We start from the raw sequence: 15,000 nt of genomic DNA on the forward strand, positions 1-15,000 counted from the left end.
CTAAAACACACACACACACACACACACTAAAACACACACACACACACACACTAAAACACACACACACACACTAAAACACACACACACACACTAAAACACACACACACACTAAAACACACACACACACTAAAACACACACACACACTAAAACACACACACACACACACTAAAACACACACACACACACACACTAAAACACACACACACACACACACACACTTAAAACACACACACACACACACACTAAAACACACACACACACACACACTAAAACACACACACTAAAACACACACACACACACACACTAAAACACACACACACTAAAACACACACACACTAAAACACACACACACTAAAACACACACACACTAAAACACACACACACTAAAACACACACACACACACACACACACACACACACACACACACACACACACACACACACACACACACACACACACACACACACACACACTAAAACACACACACACACACACACTAAAACACACACACACACACACACACACACACACACACACACACACTAAAACACACACACACTAAAACACACACACACTAAAACACACACTAAAACACACACTAAAACACACACACACACTCTAAAACACCCACACACACACTAAAACAAACACACACTAAAACACCCACACACACACTAAAACACACACACCCACACACACTAAAACACACACATCCACACACACTAAAACACACACACCCACACACACTAAAACACACACACACACACACACTAAAACACACACCCACACACAAATAAACTGTTATTGTTATGTCTATAGAAATATAAATCATCTCAACTTTCAGTGCTCTAGAACTGTAAGCCTTTCAGTGCTCTAGAACTGTAAGCCTTTCAGTGCTCTAGAACTGTAAGCCTTTCAGTGCTCTAGAACTGTAAGCCTTTCAGTGCTCTAGAACTGTAAGCCTTTCAGTGCTCTAGAACTGTAAGCCTTTCAGTGCTCTAGAACTGTAAGCCTTTCAGTGCTCTAGAACTGTAAGCCTTTCAGTGCTCTAGAACTGTAAGCCTTTCAGTGCTCTAGAACTGTAAGCCTTTCAGTGCTCTAGAACTGTAAGCCGTTCAGTGCTCTAGAACTGTAAGCCGTTCAGTGCTCTAGAACTGTAAGCCGTTCAGTGCTCTAGAACTGTAAGCCGTTCAGTGCTCTAGAACTGTAAGCCGTTCAGTGCTCTAGAACTGTAAGCCGTTCAGTGCTCTAGAACTGTAAGCCTTTCAGTGTCACTAGAACTGTAAACCTGTCAGTGTCACTAGAATTGTAAACCTGTCAGTGTCACTAGAATTGTAAGCCTTTCAGTGCTCTAGAATTGTAAGCCTTTCAGTGCTCTAGAACTGTAAGCCTTTCAGTGCTCTAGACTTGTAAACTTTTCAGTGCTCTAGAATTGTAAGTGGTGAATATATTGTGTTCTAGAGCAACAACCAGTACGAGTCCAGTAACACCGTGAGACTGAATAGTCTACTGACCAAACATGTGACCATGGATAGAGGTGAGTTACACACTCCTGTCTGTGTTATCACATCTATACACACTCACCGGTCAGTTTATTAGGTACACCGCCCCATTCACCTAAATGGATCGCTCCTATCGACCTTCAGTCACGTGGCTTGTGATATAAAGCAGGCAGACCGGCATCGAGGCGTTCAGTTACTGTTTGATTGACGGTTAGGATGGGCAAAATAAGTGACCTAAGTGACTATGAGTGTGGTATGATCGTCGGTGCCAGACGCTCCGGATCCAGTACCTCAGAAACAGCCTCCTGGGCTATTCACACACGACAGCGTCTAGGGTTTACTGAGAATGGTGCGACAAACAGAACAACATCCAGTCAGCGGCAGACCTGTGGGAGAACACAGCTCTCTGATGAGAGGTGGAAGGAGAATGACGAATCCTACAAGCTAACAGACGGGCCACAAACAGACAAATAATGGAGCACGACGTCTCGGAACACACGGGTGGGCTCTTCCACGACCCCCAGAGGATAAGAGAGTAATGACCATGCCCCCCCCCCCTCCCCCCCAGAGGATAAGAGAGTAATGACCATGCCCCCCCAGAGGATAAGAGAGTAATGACCATGCCCCCAGAGGATAAGGGAGTAATGGCCATGCCCCCCAGAGGATAAGAGAGTAATGACCATGCCCCCCCCCCCCCCCCCCCAGCAAAAAGGGCCTCAGTGGTTAAGGGCGCTGTACTGCAGTGGTTAAGGGCGCTGTACTGAGACTCTAGGGGCAGTATTTCATTTTTGGCTGAAAAACGTTCCCGTTTTAAACAAGATATTTTGTCACGGAAAGATGCTCGACTATGCATATAATTGACAGCTTTGGAAAGAAAACACTCTGACGTTTCCAAAACTGCAAAGACATTATCTGTGAGTGCCACAGAACTGATGCTACAGGCGAAACCAAGATGAAACTTAAACAGGAAGTGAGCAAAATTTTTGAGGCGCTGTTTTCCATTGTCTCCTTATATGGCTGTGAATGCGACCTGAACGAGCCTACACTTTCTGCCGTTTCCCAAGGTGTCTGCAGCATTGTGACATGTTTGTAGGCATATCATTGGAAGATTGACCATAAGAGACTACATTTACCAGGTGTCCGCCTGGTGTCCGCCTGGTGTCCTGCGTCGAAATTGGTGCGTAATCTCCAGCTGCAAGTATTCTTCCATGTGATTCAGAGGAGAAACCAGACTTCCACGAACGATATATCATCGCAGAGATATGTGAAAAACAGCTTGAGGATTGATTCTAAACAACGTTTGCCATGTTTCTGTCGATATTATGGAGTTAATTTGGAAAAAAAGTTTGGCGTTTTGATGACTGAATTTTCAGGGTTTTTTGGTAGCCAAACGTGATGAACAAAACGGAGCGATTTGTCCTACACGAATCTTTTTGGAAAAACTGAACATTTGCTATCTAACAGAGTCTCCTCATTGAAAACATCCGAAGTTCTTCAAAGGTAAATGATTTTATTTGGATGCTTTTCTTGTTTTTGTGAAAATGTTGCCCGCTGAATGCAACGCTAAATGCTACGCTAGCTATCAATACTCTTACACAAATGCTTGTTTTACTATGGTTGAAAAGCATATTTAAACAAATCTGAGATGACAGTGTTGTTAACAAAAGGCTAAGCTTGAGCGCTAGCATATTTATTTCATTTCATTTGCGATTTTCATGAATAGTTAACGTTGCGTTATGGTAATGAGCTTGAGGCTGTATTTACGATCCCGGATCCGGGATGGCTAGTATCAAGATTAAGGGCGCTGTACTGCAGCGCCAGCTGTGCCATCAGAGACTGGGTTCGCGCCCAGGCTCTGTCGTAACCGGCTGCGACCGGGAGGTTCGTGGAGTGACGCACAATTGGCTTAGCATCGTCCGGGTTAGGGAGGGCTTGGCCGGTAGGGATGTCCTTGTCTCATTGCGCACCAGCAACTCCTGTGGCGGGCCGGGCGCAGTGCATGCTAAAAATGTGAGCGCTACCATCAGTCCTGTGTCATGTCAACAGTAAAGCATCCTGAGACCATTCATGTGTGGGGTTGCTTCTCAGCCAAGGGTGTGGGGTCACTCACAATTTTGCCTAAGAACACAGCCATGAATAAAGAATGGTACCAACACATCCTCCGAGAGCAACATCTCCCAACCATCCAGGAACAGTTTGGTGATGAACAATGCCTTTTCCAGCACGATGGAGCACCTTGCCATAAGGCAAAAGTGATAACTAAGTGGCTCGGGGAACAAAACATCAATATTTTGGATCCATGGCCAGGAAACTCCCCAGACCTTAATCCCATTGAGACCTTGTGGTCAATCCTCAAGAGGCGGGTGGACAAACAAAAACCCAGAAATTCTGACAAACTTCAAGCATTGATTATGCAAGAATGGGCTGCCATCAGTCAGGATGTGGCCCAGAAGTTAATTGACAGCATGCCAGGGCGGATTACAGAGGGCTTGAAAAAGAAGAGTCAACACTGCAAATATTGACTCTTTGCATCAACTTCATGTAATTGTCAATAAAAGCCGTTGACACTTATGAAATGCTTGTAATTATACTTCAGTATCCATAGTAACATCTGACAAAAATATCTAAAGACACTGAGGCAACTTTGTGAAAATGTATATTTGTGTCATTCTCAAAACTTTTGGCCACGACTGTATGATGTTGTGTGGTCTGTGAGAGCCAGAAATCTTGCTTGTTTGTAGGTGACCAAATACTTATTTTCCACCATAATTTGCAAATAAATTCATTAAAAATCCTACAATGTGATTTTCTGGATTTTTTTTTCTAATTTTGTCTGTCATAGTTCAAGTGTACCTATGATGACAATTACAGGCCTCTCATCTTTTTAAGTGGGAGAACTTGCACAATTGGTGGCTGACTAAATACTTTTTTGGCCCATTGTATATGTTGATGCGGAGGAGATGTTGTTGTGTGGATGGGATGTTGGGACCAGTTTGGCTTGGGTAGGCAAGGATGTCTTCACTATGTAGAGAATAGTAAAAATAAAGAAAAACCCTTGAATTAGTATTTGTGTCCAAACTTTTAACTGGTACTATGTGTGTATCTCTGTGTCCCCTGAAGGCCCCAAGTTCCCCGGGCCCCAGTCCTCTAAGCAGGGGGTCCCAGCAGGGTTGAGGTTGGAGGAGGTCCACATCAACACTGAGCCGTCCAGTAGGAACCGGCTGGTTAAAGGAGGGAAGAAGCAGAAGAGGAAGAGAACCATTAAACTGAAAAAACAGGCCAAAACACCACAGAAGAAGAAGAAAGGTGAGTCCAGACAAACAGGCCAAAACACCACAGAAGATGAATAAAGGTGAGTCCAGACACACAGGCCAAAACACCACAGAAGAAGAAGAAAGGTGAGTCCAGACACACAGGTCAAAACACCACAGAAGAAGAAGAAAGGTGGGTCCAGACACACAGGTCAAAACACCACAGAAGAAGAAAGGTGGGTCCAGACAAACAGGTCAAAACACCACAGAAGAAGAAGAAAGGTGGGTCCAGACACACAGGCCAAAACACCACAGAAGAAGAAAGGTGGGTCCAGACAAACAGGCCAAAACACCACAGAAGAAGAAGAAAGGTGGGTCCAGACACACAGGTCAAAACACCACAGAAGAAGAAGAAAGGTGAGTCCAGACACACAGGCCAAAACACCACAGAAGAAGAAGAAAGGTGAGTCCAGACACACAGGCCAAAACACCACAATCGTGACCCACAATCGGCCCAGCGTTTTCTGGTTAGGGGAGGGTTGGGACGCCCGGGATGATAATTATAGTGTGTGTGTGTGTGTGTGTGTGTGTGTATGTGTGTGTGTGTGTGTGTGTGTGTGTGTGTGTGTGTGTGTGTGTGTGTGTGTGTGTGTGTGTGTGTGTGTGTGTGTGTGTGCAGTCGAGGTTAGAAAGCGGCCCCCAGTCCATGATGCAGCAGACCACAAAGCTCTGATGATGATGACCAGACAGAGAGTAACATGGAGCGTCAGTGAGGACTCTGTACTCATCCTCTGTAGAGTCGCTTCACACTTCCTGAACCGCAAGGTAGACGCACTGGCACACGCCCACTTCTCATGATATGAAGTGGTGTCACACTTCAACATCTCTCTCGCGAGCTCTGTCTGTCTCTCTGTCTGTCTCTCTCTCTGTCTCTCTCTCTGTCTCTCTCTCTGTCTCTCTCTCTGTCTCTCTCTCTGTCTCTCTCTCTGTCTCTCTCTGTCTGTCTCTCTCTCTGTCTGTCTCGCTCTCTGTCTGTCTGTCTCGCTCTCTGTCTCGCTCTTTCTCTGTCTCGCTCTTTCTCTGTCTCGCTCTTTCTCTGTCTCGCTCTTTCTCTGTCTCGCTCTTTCTCTGTCTCGCTCTTTCTCTGTCTCGCTCTTTCTCTGTCTCGCTCTTTCTCTGTCTCGCTCTTTCTCTGTCTCGCTCTTTCTCTGTCTCGCTCTTTCTCTGTCTCGCTCTTTCTCTGTCTCTCTCTGTCTCGCTCTGTCTCTCTGTCTCTCTCTGTCTCTCTCTGTCTCTCTCTGTCTCGCTCTGTCTCTCTGTCTCGCTCTGTCTCTCTGTCTCGCTCTCTGTCTCGCTCTCTGTCTCGCTCTCTGTCTCGCTCTCTGTCTCGCTCTCTGTCTCGCTCTCTGTCTCGCTCTCTGTCTCGCTCTCGCTCTCTGTCTCGCTCTCGCTCTCTGTCTCGCTCTCTGTCTCGCTCTCTGTCTCTGTCTCGCTCTCTGTCTCTGTCTCGCTCTCTGTCTCGCTCTCTGTCTCTGTCTCGCTCTCTGTCTCTGTCTCGCTCTCTGTCTCTGTCTCGCTCTCTCTCTCTGTCTCGCTCTCTCTCTCTGTCTCGCTCTCTCTCTCTGTCTCGCTCTCTCTCTCTGTCTCGCTCTCTCTCTCTGTCTCGCTCTCTCTCTCTGTCTCGCTCTCTGTCTCGCTCTCTGTCTCGCTCTCTGTCTCGCTCTCTCTCTCTGTCTCGCTCTCTCTCTCTCTGTCTCGCTCTCTCTCTCTGTCTCGCTCTCTCTCTCTGTCTCGCTCTCTCTCTCTGTCTCGCTCTCTCTCTGTCTCGCTCTCTCCCTGTCTCGCTCTCTCTCCAGCTCAAGGTTCTGTTGTCTTGTCGTCCTGGTTCTGCTGGTTCTACTCTGTGTGTTTTAGAACTCTGTGTGTTGTAGCTCCGCAGGCCCTTCGTCCCGTGGTGTGTAGTGAGGGATCTGCTCCACGCAGAGTTTGAAGAGTCTCTGGATAAAACCTCTCCGTCTGTTGGACGACGATCACGTTACATCCTGAAGAACCCACAGACATACCTCAACTACAAGTACGTTACAACACACACTATCTAAACCCACAGACATACCTCAACTACAAGTACGTTACAACACACACTATCTAAACCCACAGACACACCTCAACTACAAGTACTTTACAACACACACTATCTAAACCCACAGACACACCTCAACTACAAGTACGTTACAACACACACTATCTAAACCCACAGACACACCACAACTACAAGTACATTAACGTGTAGGGCTTCTCAAGGTTACTTATCAGTAACGGACGCGCTGTGTCGATCTGTAACGGACGCGCTGTGTCGATCTGTAACGGACGCGCTGTGTCGATCTGTAACGGACGCGCTGTGTCGATCTGTAACGGACGCGCTGTGTAACGGACGTGCTGTGTCGGTCTGTAACGGACGCGCTGTGTAACGGACGTGCTGTGTCGATCTGTAACGGACGCGCTGTGTCGATCTGCAACGGACGCGCTGTGTCGATCTGTAACGGACGCGCTGTGTAACGGACGCGCTGTGTCGGTCTGCAACGGACGCGCTGTGTCGATCTGCAACGGACGCGCTGTGTCGATCTGCAACGGACGCGCTGTGTCGATCTGCAACGGACGCGCTGTGTCGATCTGTAACGGACGCGCTGTGTCGATCTGTAACGGACGCGCTGTGTCGATCTGTAACGGACGCGCTGTGTCGATCTGTAACGGACGCGCTGTGTCGATCTGTAACGGACGCGCTGTGTCGATCTGTAACGGACGCGCTGTGTCGATCTGTAACGGACGCGCTGTGTCGATCTGTAACGGACGCGCTGTGTCGATCTGTAACGGACGCGCTGTGTTGTCCTGTAGGATCTGTCTGGCGGAGGTGTACCAGGACAAGCCTCTGATAGCGAAACTTCAGGGAAGGAAACACGACCCCAACGACCCCAAGGTAACACACACACACACCACCCGTCTGTTCACGACCCCAACGACCCCAAGGTAACACACACACACCACCCGTCTGTTCACGACCCCGAGGTAACACACACACCACCCGTCTGTTCACGACCCCGAGGTAACACACACACCACCCGTCTGTTTACGACCCCAACGACCCCAAGGTAACACACACACACCACCCGTCTGTGCACGACCCCAACGACCCCAAGGTAACACACACACACCACCCGTCTGTTCACGACCCCAAGGTAACACACACACCACCCGTCTGTTCACGACCCCAAGGTAACACACACACCACCCGCCTGTTTACGACCCCAAGGTAACACACACCACCCGTCTGTTCACGACCCCAAGGTAACACACACACACACACACACACACACATTCACCTCATGAATTGGTTTTCAGTGTTATATATATTGAACAGTTTGAGAGGTTGGGTCAGGGGGCAGTAGACTGAGGTTGGGTCAGGGGGCAGTAGGCTGAGAGGTTGGGTCAGGGGGCTGTAGGCTGAGAGATTGGCGCAGTAGGCTGAGAGGTTGGGTCAGGGGGCAGTAGACTGAGGTTGGGTCAGGGGGCAGTAGACTGAGGTTGGGTCAGGGGGCAGTAGGCTGAGAGGTTGGGTCAGGGGGCAGTAGGCTGAGAGGTTGGGTCAGGGGGCAGTAGGCTGAGAGGTTGGGTCAGGGGGCAGTAGGCTGAGAGGTTGGGTCAGGGGGCAGTAGGCTGAGAGGTTGGGTCAGGGGGCAGTAGGCTGAGAGGTTGGGTCAGGGGGCAGTAGGATGAGAGGTTGGGTCAGGGGGCAGTAGGCTGAGAGGTTGGTCAGTCGGCTGAGAGGTTGGGTCAGGGGGCAGTAGGCTGAGAGGTTGGGTCAGGGGGCAGTAGGCTGAGAGGTTGGTCAGTCGGCTGAGAGGTTGGGTCAGGGGGCAGTCGGCTGAGAGGTTGGGTCAGGGGGCAGTAGGCTGAGAGGTTGGGTCAGGGGGCAGTAGGCTGAGAGGTTGGGTCAGGGGGCAGTAGGCTGAGAGGTTGGGTCTGAGGGCAGCAGGTCGAGAGGTTGGGTCTGAGGGCAGCAGGTCGAGAGGTTGGGTCTGAGGGCAGCAGGTCGAGAGGTTGGGTCTGAGGGCAGCAGGTCAAGAGGTTGGGTCTGAGGGCAGCAGGTCGAGAGGTTGGGTCTGAGGGCAGCAGGACGAGAGGTTGGGTCTGAGGGCAGCAGGTTAATCTGTGTGTTAGTTAATCTGTGTGTTAGTTAATCTGTGTGTTAGTTAATCTGTGTGTGTTTGTTCCAGGAATGTTCTACAGTATTCCGGGAGTTTGTGTCGTTACTCAGACAGAAGTTCAGCTCCGCCTCCGGGTCGTGTGATGTCACCATCCCTGACACCAAGACACAGCTGTTCTCACGGTAACACAGACACTCATACACACTTATAAAAACACACACACCCCACAGTAACACACACACACCCCACGGTAACACAGACACTCATACACACTTATAAAAACACACACACCCCACAGTAACACACACACACCCCACGGTAACACAGACACTCATACACACTTATAAAAACACACACACCCCACAGTAACACACACACACCCCACGGTAACACAGACACTCATACACACTTATGAAAACCCACTCCTGTGCTCTCCTATTGGCCGACGTGTGTTGTTGATGTCATTTAGGTTCAAGGTGTACACCCTGGAGGACATGTCAGATGAGAAGACCAAGGACTCTCTCAACAGGTAGGAGAATCAACTATCTGACAGGAATATCAATACATGACAACTATCTGACATGAATATCAATACATGACAACTATCTGACATGAATATCAATACATGACAACAATACAACTATCTGACAGGAATATCAATACATGACAACAATACAACTATCTGACAGGAATATCAATACATGACAACTATCTGACAGGAATATCAATACATGACAACTATCTGACATGAATATCAATACATGACAACTATCTGACATGAATATCAATACATGACAACAATACAACTATCTGACAGGAATATCAATACATGACAACAATACAACTATCTGACATGAATATCAATACATGACAACAATACAACTATCTGACAGGAATATCAATACATGACAACAATACAACTATCTGACAGGAATATCAATACATGACAACAATACAACTATCTGACAGGAATATCAATACATGACAACTATCTGACATGAATATCAATACATGACAACTATCTGACAGGAATATCAATACATGACAACTATCTGACAGGAATATCAATACATGACAACAATACAACTATCTGACAGGAATATCAATACAATACAACTATCTGACATGAATATCAATACAATACAACTATCTGACATGAATATCAATACATGACAACTATCTGACAGGAATATCAATACACGACAACTATCTGACAGGAATATCAATACATGACAACAATACAACTATCTGACAGGAATATCAATACATGACAACAATACAACTATCTGACAGGAATATCAATACAATACAACTATCTGACATGAATATCAATACATGACAACAATACAACTATCTGACATGAATATCAATACACGACAACTATCTGACAGGAATATCAATACATGACAACAATACAACTATCTGACAGGAATATCAATACATGACAACAATACAACTATCTGACAGGAATATCAATACATGACAACTATACAACTATCTGACAGGAATATCAATACATGACAACTATCTGACATGAATATCAATACATGACAACTATCTGACAGGAATATCAATACATGACAACTATCTGACAGGAATATCAATACATGACAACTATCTGACAGGAATATCAATACATGACAACTATCTGACAGGAATATCAATACATGACAACAATACAACTATCTGACAGGAATATCAATACATGACAACTATCTGACATGAATATCAATACATGACAACTATCTGACATGAATATCAATACATGACAACTATCTGACAGGAATATCAATACATGACAACAATACAACTATCTGACATGAATATCAATACATGACAACTATCTGACATGAATATCAATACATGACAACTATCTGACATGAATATCAATACATGACAACTATCTGACAGGAATATCAATACATGACAACAATACAACTATCTGACATGAATATCAATACATGACAACTATCTGACATGAATATCAATACATGACAACTATCTGACAGGAATATCAATACATGACAACTATCTGACATGAATATCAATACATGACAACAATACAACTATCTGACATGAATATCAATACATGACAACAATACAACTATCTGACAGGAATATCAATACATGACAACTATCTGACATGAATATCAATACATGACAACTATCTGACAGGAATATCAATACATGACAACTATCTGACAGGAATATCAATACATGACAACAATACAACTATCTGACAGGAATATCAATACATGACAACTATCTGACATGAATATCAATACATGACAACTATACAACTATCTGACATGAATATCAATACATGACAACTATCTGACATGAATATCAATACATGACAACAATACAACTATCTGACATGAATATCAATACATGACAACAATACAACTATCTGACATGAATATCAATACATGACAACAATACAACTATCTGACAGGAATATCAATACATGACAACAATACAACTATCTGACAGGAATATCAATACATGACAACAATACAACTATCTGACAGGAATATCAATACATGACAACAATACAACTATCTGACAGGAATATCAATACAATACAACTATCTGACAGGAATATCAATACATGACAACAATACAACTATCTGACAGGAATATCAATACATGACAACTATCTGACAGGAATATCAATACATGACAGCAATACAACTATCTGACAGGAATATCAATACATGACAACTATCTGACAGGAATATCAATACATGACAACTATCTGACATGAATATCAATACATGACAACTATCTGACAGGAATATCAATACATGACAACTATCTGACAGGAATATCAATACATGACAACTATCTGACAGGAATATCAATACATCACAACAATACAACTATCTGACAGGAATATCAATACATGACAACAATACAACTATCTGACATGAATATCAATACATGACAACTATCTGACATGAATATCAATACATGACAACTATACAACTATCTGACATGAATATCAATACATGACAACAATACAACTATCTGACAGGAATATCAATACATGACAACTATCTGACATGAATATCAATACATGACAACTATACAACTATCTGACATGAATATCAATACATGACAACAATACAACTATCTGACAGGAATATCAATACATGACAACTATCTGACAGGAATATCAATACATGACAACAATACAACTATCTGACATGAATATCAATACATGACAACTATCTGACATGAATATCAATACATGACAACTATCTGACAGGAATATCAATACATGACAACTATCTGACAGGGATATCAATACATGACAACAATACAACTATCTGACAGGAATATCAATACATGACAACAATACAACTATCTGACAGGAATATCAATACATGACAACTATCTGACAGGAATATCAATACATGACAACTATCTGACATGAATATCAATACATGACAACTATCTGACAGGAATATCAATACATGACAACTATCTGACAGGAATATCAATACATGACAACAATACAACTATCTGACAGGAATATCAATACATGACAACTATCTGACATGAATATCAATACATGACAACTATCTGACAGGAATATCAATACATGACAACTATCTGACAGGAATATCAATACATGACAACTATCTGACAGGAATATCAATACATGACAACTATCTGACAGGAATATCAATACATGACAACTATCTGACAGGGATATCAATACATGACAACAATACAACTATCTGACAGGAATATCAATACATGACAACTATCTGACAGGAATATCAATACATGACAACAATACAACTATCTGACAGGAATATCAATACATGACAACTATCTGACATGAATATCAATACATGACAACTATCTGACAGGAATATCAATACATGACAACTATCTGACAGGAATATCAATACATGACAACTATCTGACAGGAATATCAATACATGACAACAATACAACTATCTGACAGGAATATCAATACATGACAACTATCTGACAGGAATATCAATACATGACAACAATACAACTATCTGACATGAATATCAATACATGACAACTATCTGACATGAATATCAATACATGACAACAATGCAACTATCTGACATGAATATCAATACATGACAACTATCTGACATGAATATCAATACATGACAACTATCTGACAGGAATATCAATACATGACAACTATCTGACAGGAATATCAATACATGACAACTATCTGACAGGAATATCAATACATGACAACTATCTGACAGGAATATCAATACATGACAACAATACAACTATCTGACAGGAATATCAATACATGACAACAATACAACTATCTGACATGAATATCAATACATGACAACAATACAACTATCTGACAGGAATATCAATACATGACAACAATACAACTATCTGACAGGAATATCAATACATGACAACAATACAACTATCTGACATGAATATCAATACATGACAACAATACAACTATCTGACATGAATATCAATACATGACAACAATACAACTATCTGACATGAATATCAATACATGACAACTATCTGACAGGAATATCAATACATGACAACTATCTGACATGAATATCAATACATGACAACAATACAACTATCTGACAGGAATATCAATACATGACAACTATCTGACATGAATATCAATACATGACAACTATCTGACATGAATATCAATACATGACAACTATCTGACAGGAATATCAATACATGACAACTATCTGACAGGAATATCAATACATGACAACTATACAACTATCTGACAGGAATATCAATACATGACAACTATCTGACATGAATATCAATACATGACAACTATCTGACAGGAATATCAATACATGACAACTATCTGACAGGAATATCAATACATGACAACTATCTGACAGGAATATCAATACATGACAACTATCTGACAGGAATATCAATACATGACAACTATCTGACAGGAATATCAATACATGACAACTATCTGACATGAATATCAATACATGACAACTATCTGACAGGAATATCAATACATGACAACAATACAACTATCTGACATGAATATCAATACATGACAACTATCTGACAGGGATATCAATACATGACAACAATACAACTATCTGACAGGAATATCAATACATGACAACAATACAACTATTTGACATGAATATCAATACATGACAACAATACAACTATCTGACAGGAATATCAATACATGACAACTATCTGACAGGAATATCAATACATGACAACTATCTGACAGGAATATCAATACATGACAACAATACAACTATCTGACAGGAATATCAATACATGACAACTATCTGACAGGAATATCAATACATGACAACTATACAACTATCTGACAGGAATATCAATACATGACAACTATCTGACAGGAATATCAATACATGACAACTATCTGACATGAATATCAATACATGACAACTATCTGACAGGAATATCAATACATGACAACTATACAACTATCTGACAGGAATATCAATACATGACAACTATCTGACATGAATATCAATACATGACAACTATCTGACAGGAATATCAATACATGACAACTATCTGACATGAATATCAATACATGACAACTATCTGACAGGAATATCAATACATGACAACTATCTGACAGGAATATCAATACATGACAACAATACAACTATCTGACATGAATATCAATACATGACAACTATCTGACATGAATATCAATACATGACAACTATCTGACAGGAATATCAATACATGACAACTATCTGACAGGAATATCAATACATGACAACTATCTGACAGGAATATCAATACATGACAACTATCTCACAGGAATATCAATACATGACAACTATACAACTATCTGACAGGAATATCAATACATGACAACTATCTGACATGAATATCAATACATGACAACAATACAACTATCTGACAGGAATATCAATACATGACAACAATACAACTATCTGACATGAATATCAATACATGACAACAATACAACTATCTGACATGAATATCAATACATGACAA

General features: G+C 42.5%; 1 protein-coding gene across 1 annotated transcript in view; it reads left to right on the forward strand.

Moving 5' to 3' along the window:
• Positions 1–15,000, forward strand: part of LOC124018419 (general transcription factor 3C polypeptide 1-like) — a 101,429-nt gene that overhangs the window by 57,422 nt on the left and 29,007 nt on the right. Inside the window, exons 10-16 of the mRNA XM_046333729.1 lie at positions 1,465–1,540; positions 4,626–4,811; positions 5,436–5,581; positions 6,688–6,830; positions 7,649–7,730; positions 9,028–9,140; positions 9,428–9,487. Of these exons, the coding sequence (XP_046189685.1) occupies positions 1,465–1,540; positions 4,626–4,811; positions 5,436–5,581; positions 6,688–6,830; positions 7,649–7,730; positions 9,028–9,140; positions 9,428–9,487 (806 nt within the window). The remainder of the gene's footprint in view (positions 1–1,464; positions 1,541–4,625; positions 4,812–5,435; positions 5,582–6,687; positions 6,831–7,648; positions 7,731–9,027; positions 9,141–9,427; positions 9,488–15,000) is intronic.

Source organism: Oncorhynchus gorbuscha, unplaced genomic scaffold (assembly GCF_021184085.1).
Source record: "Oncorhynchus gorbuscha isolate QuinsamMale2020 ecotype Even-year unplaced genomic scaffold, OgorEven_v1.0 Un_scaffold_505, whole genome shotgun sequence".
Lineage (NCBI taxonomy): Eukaryota > Metazoa > Chordata > Actinopteri > Salmoniformes > Salmonidae > Oncorhynchus > Oncorhynchus gorbuscha.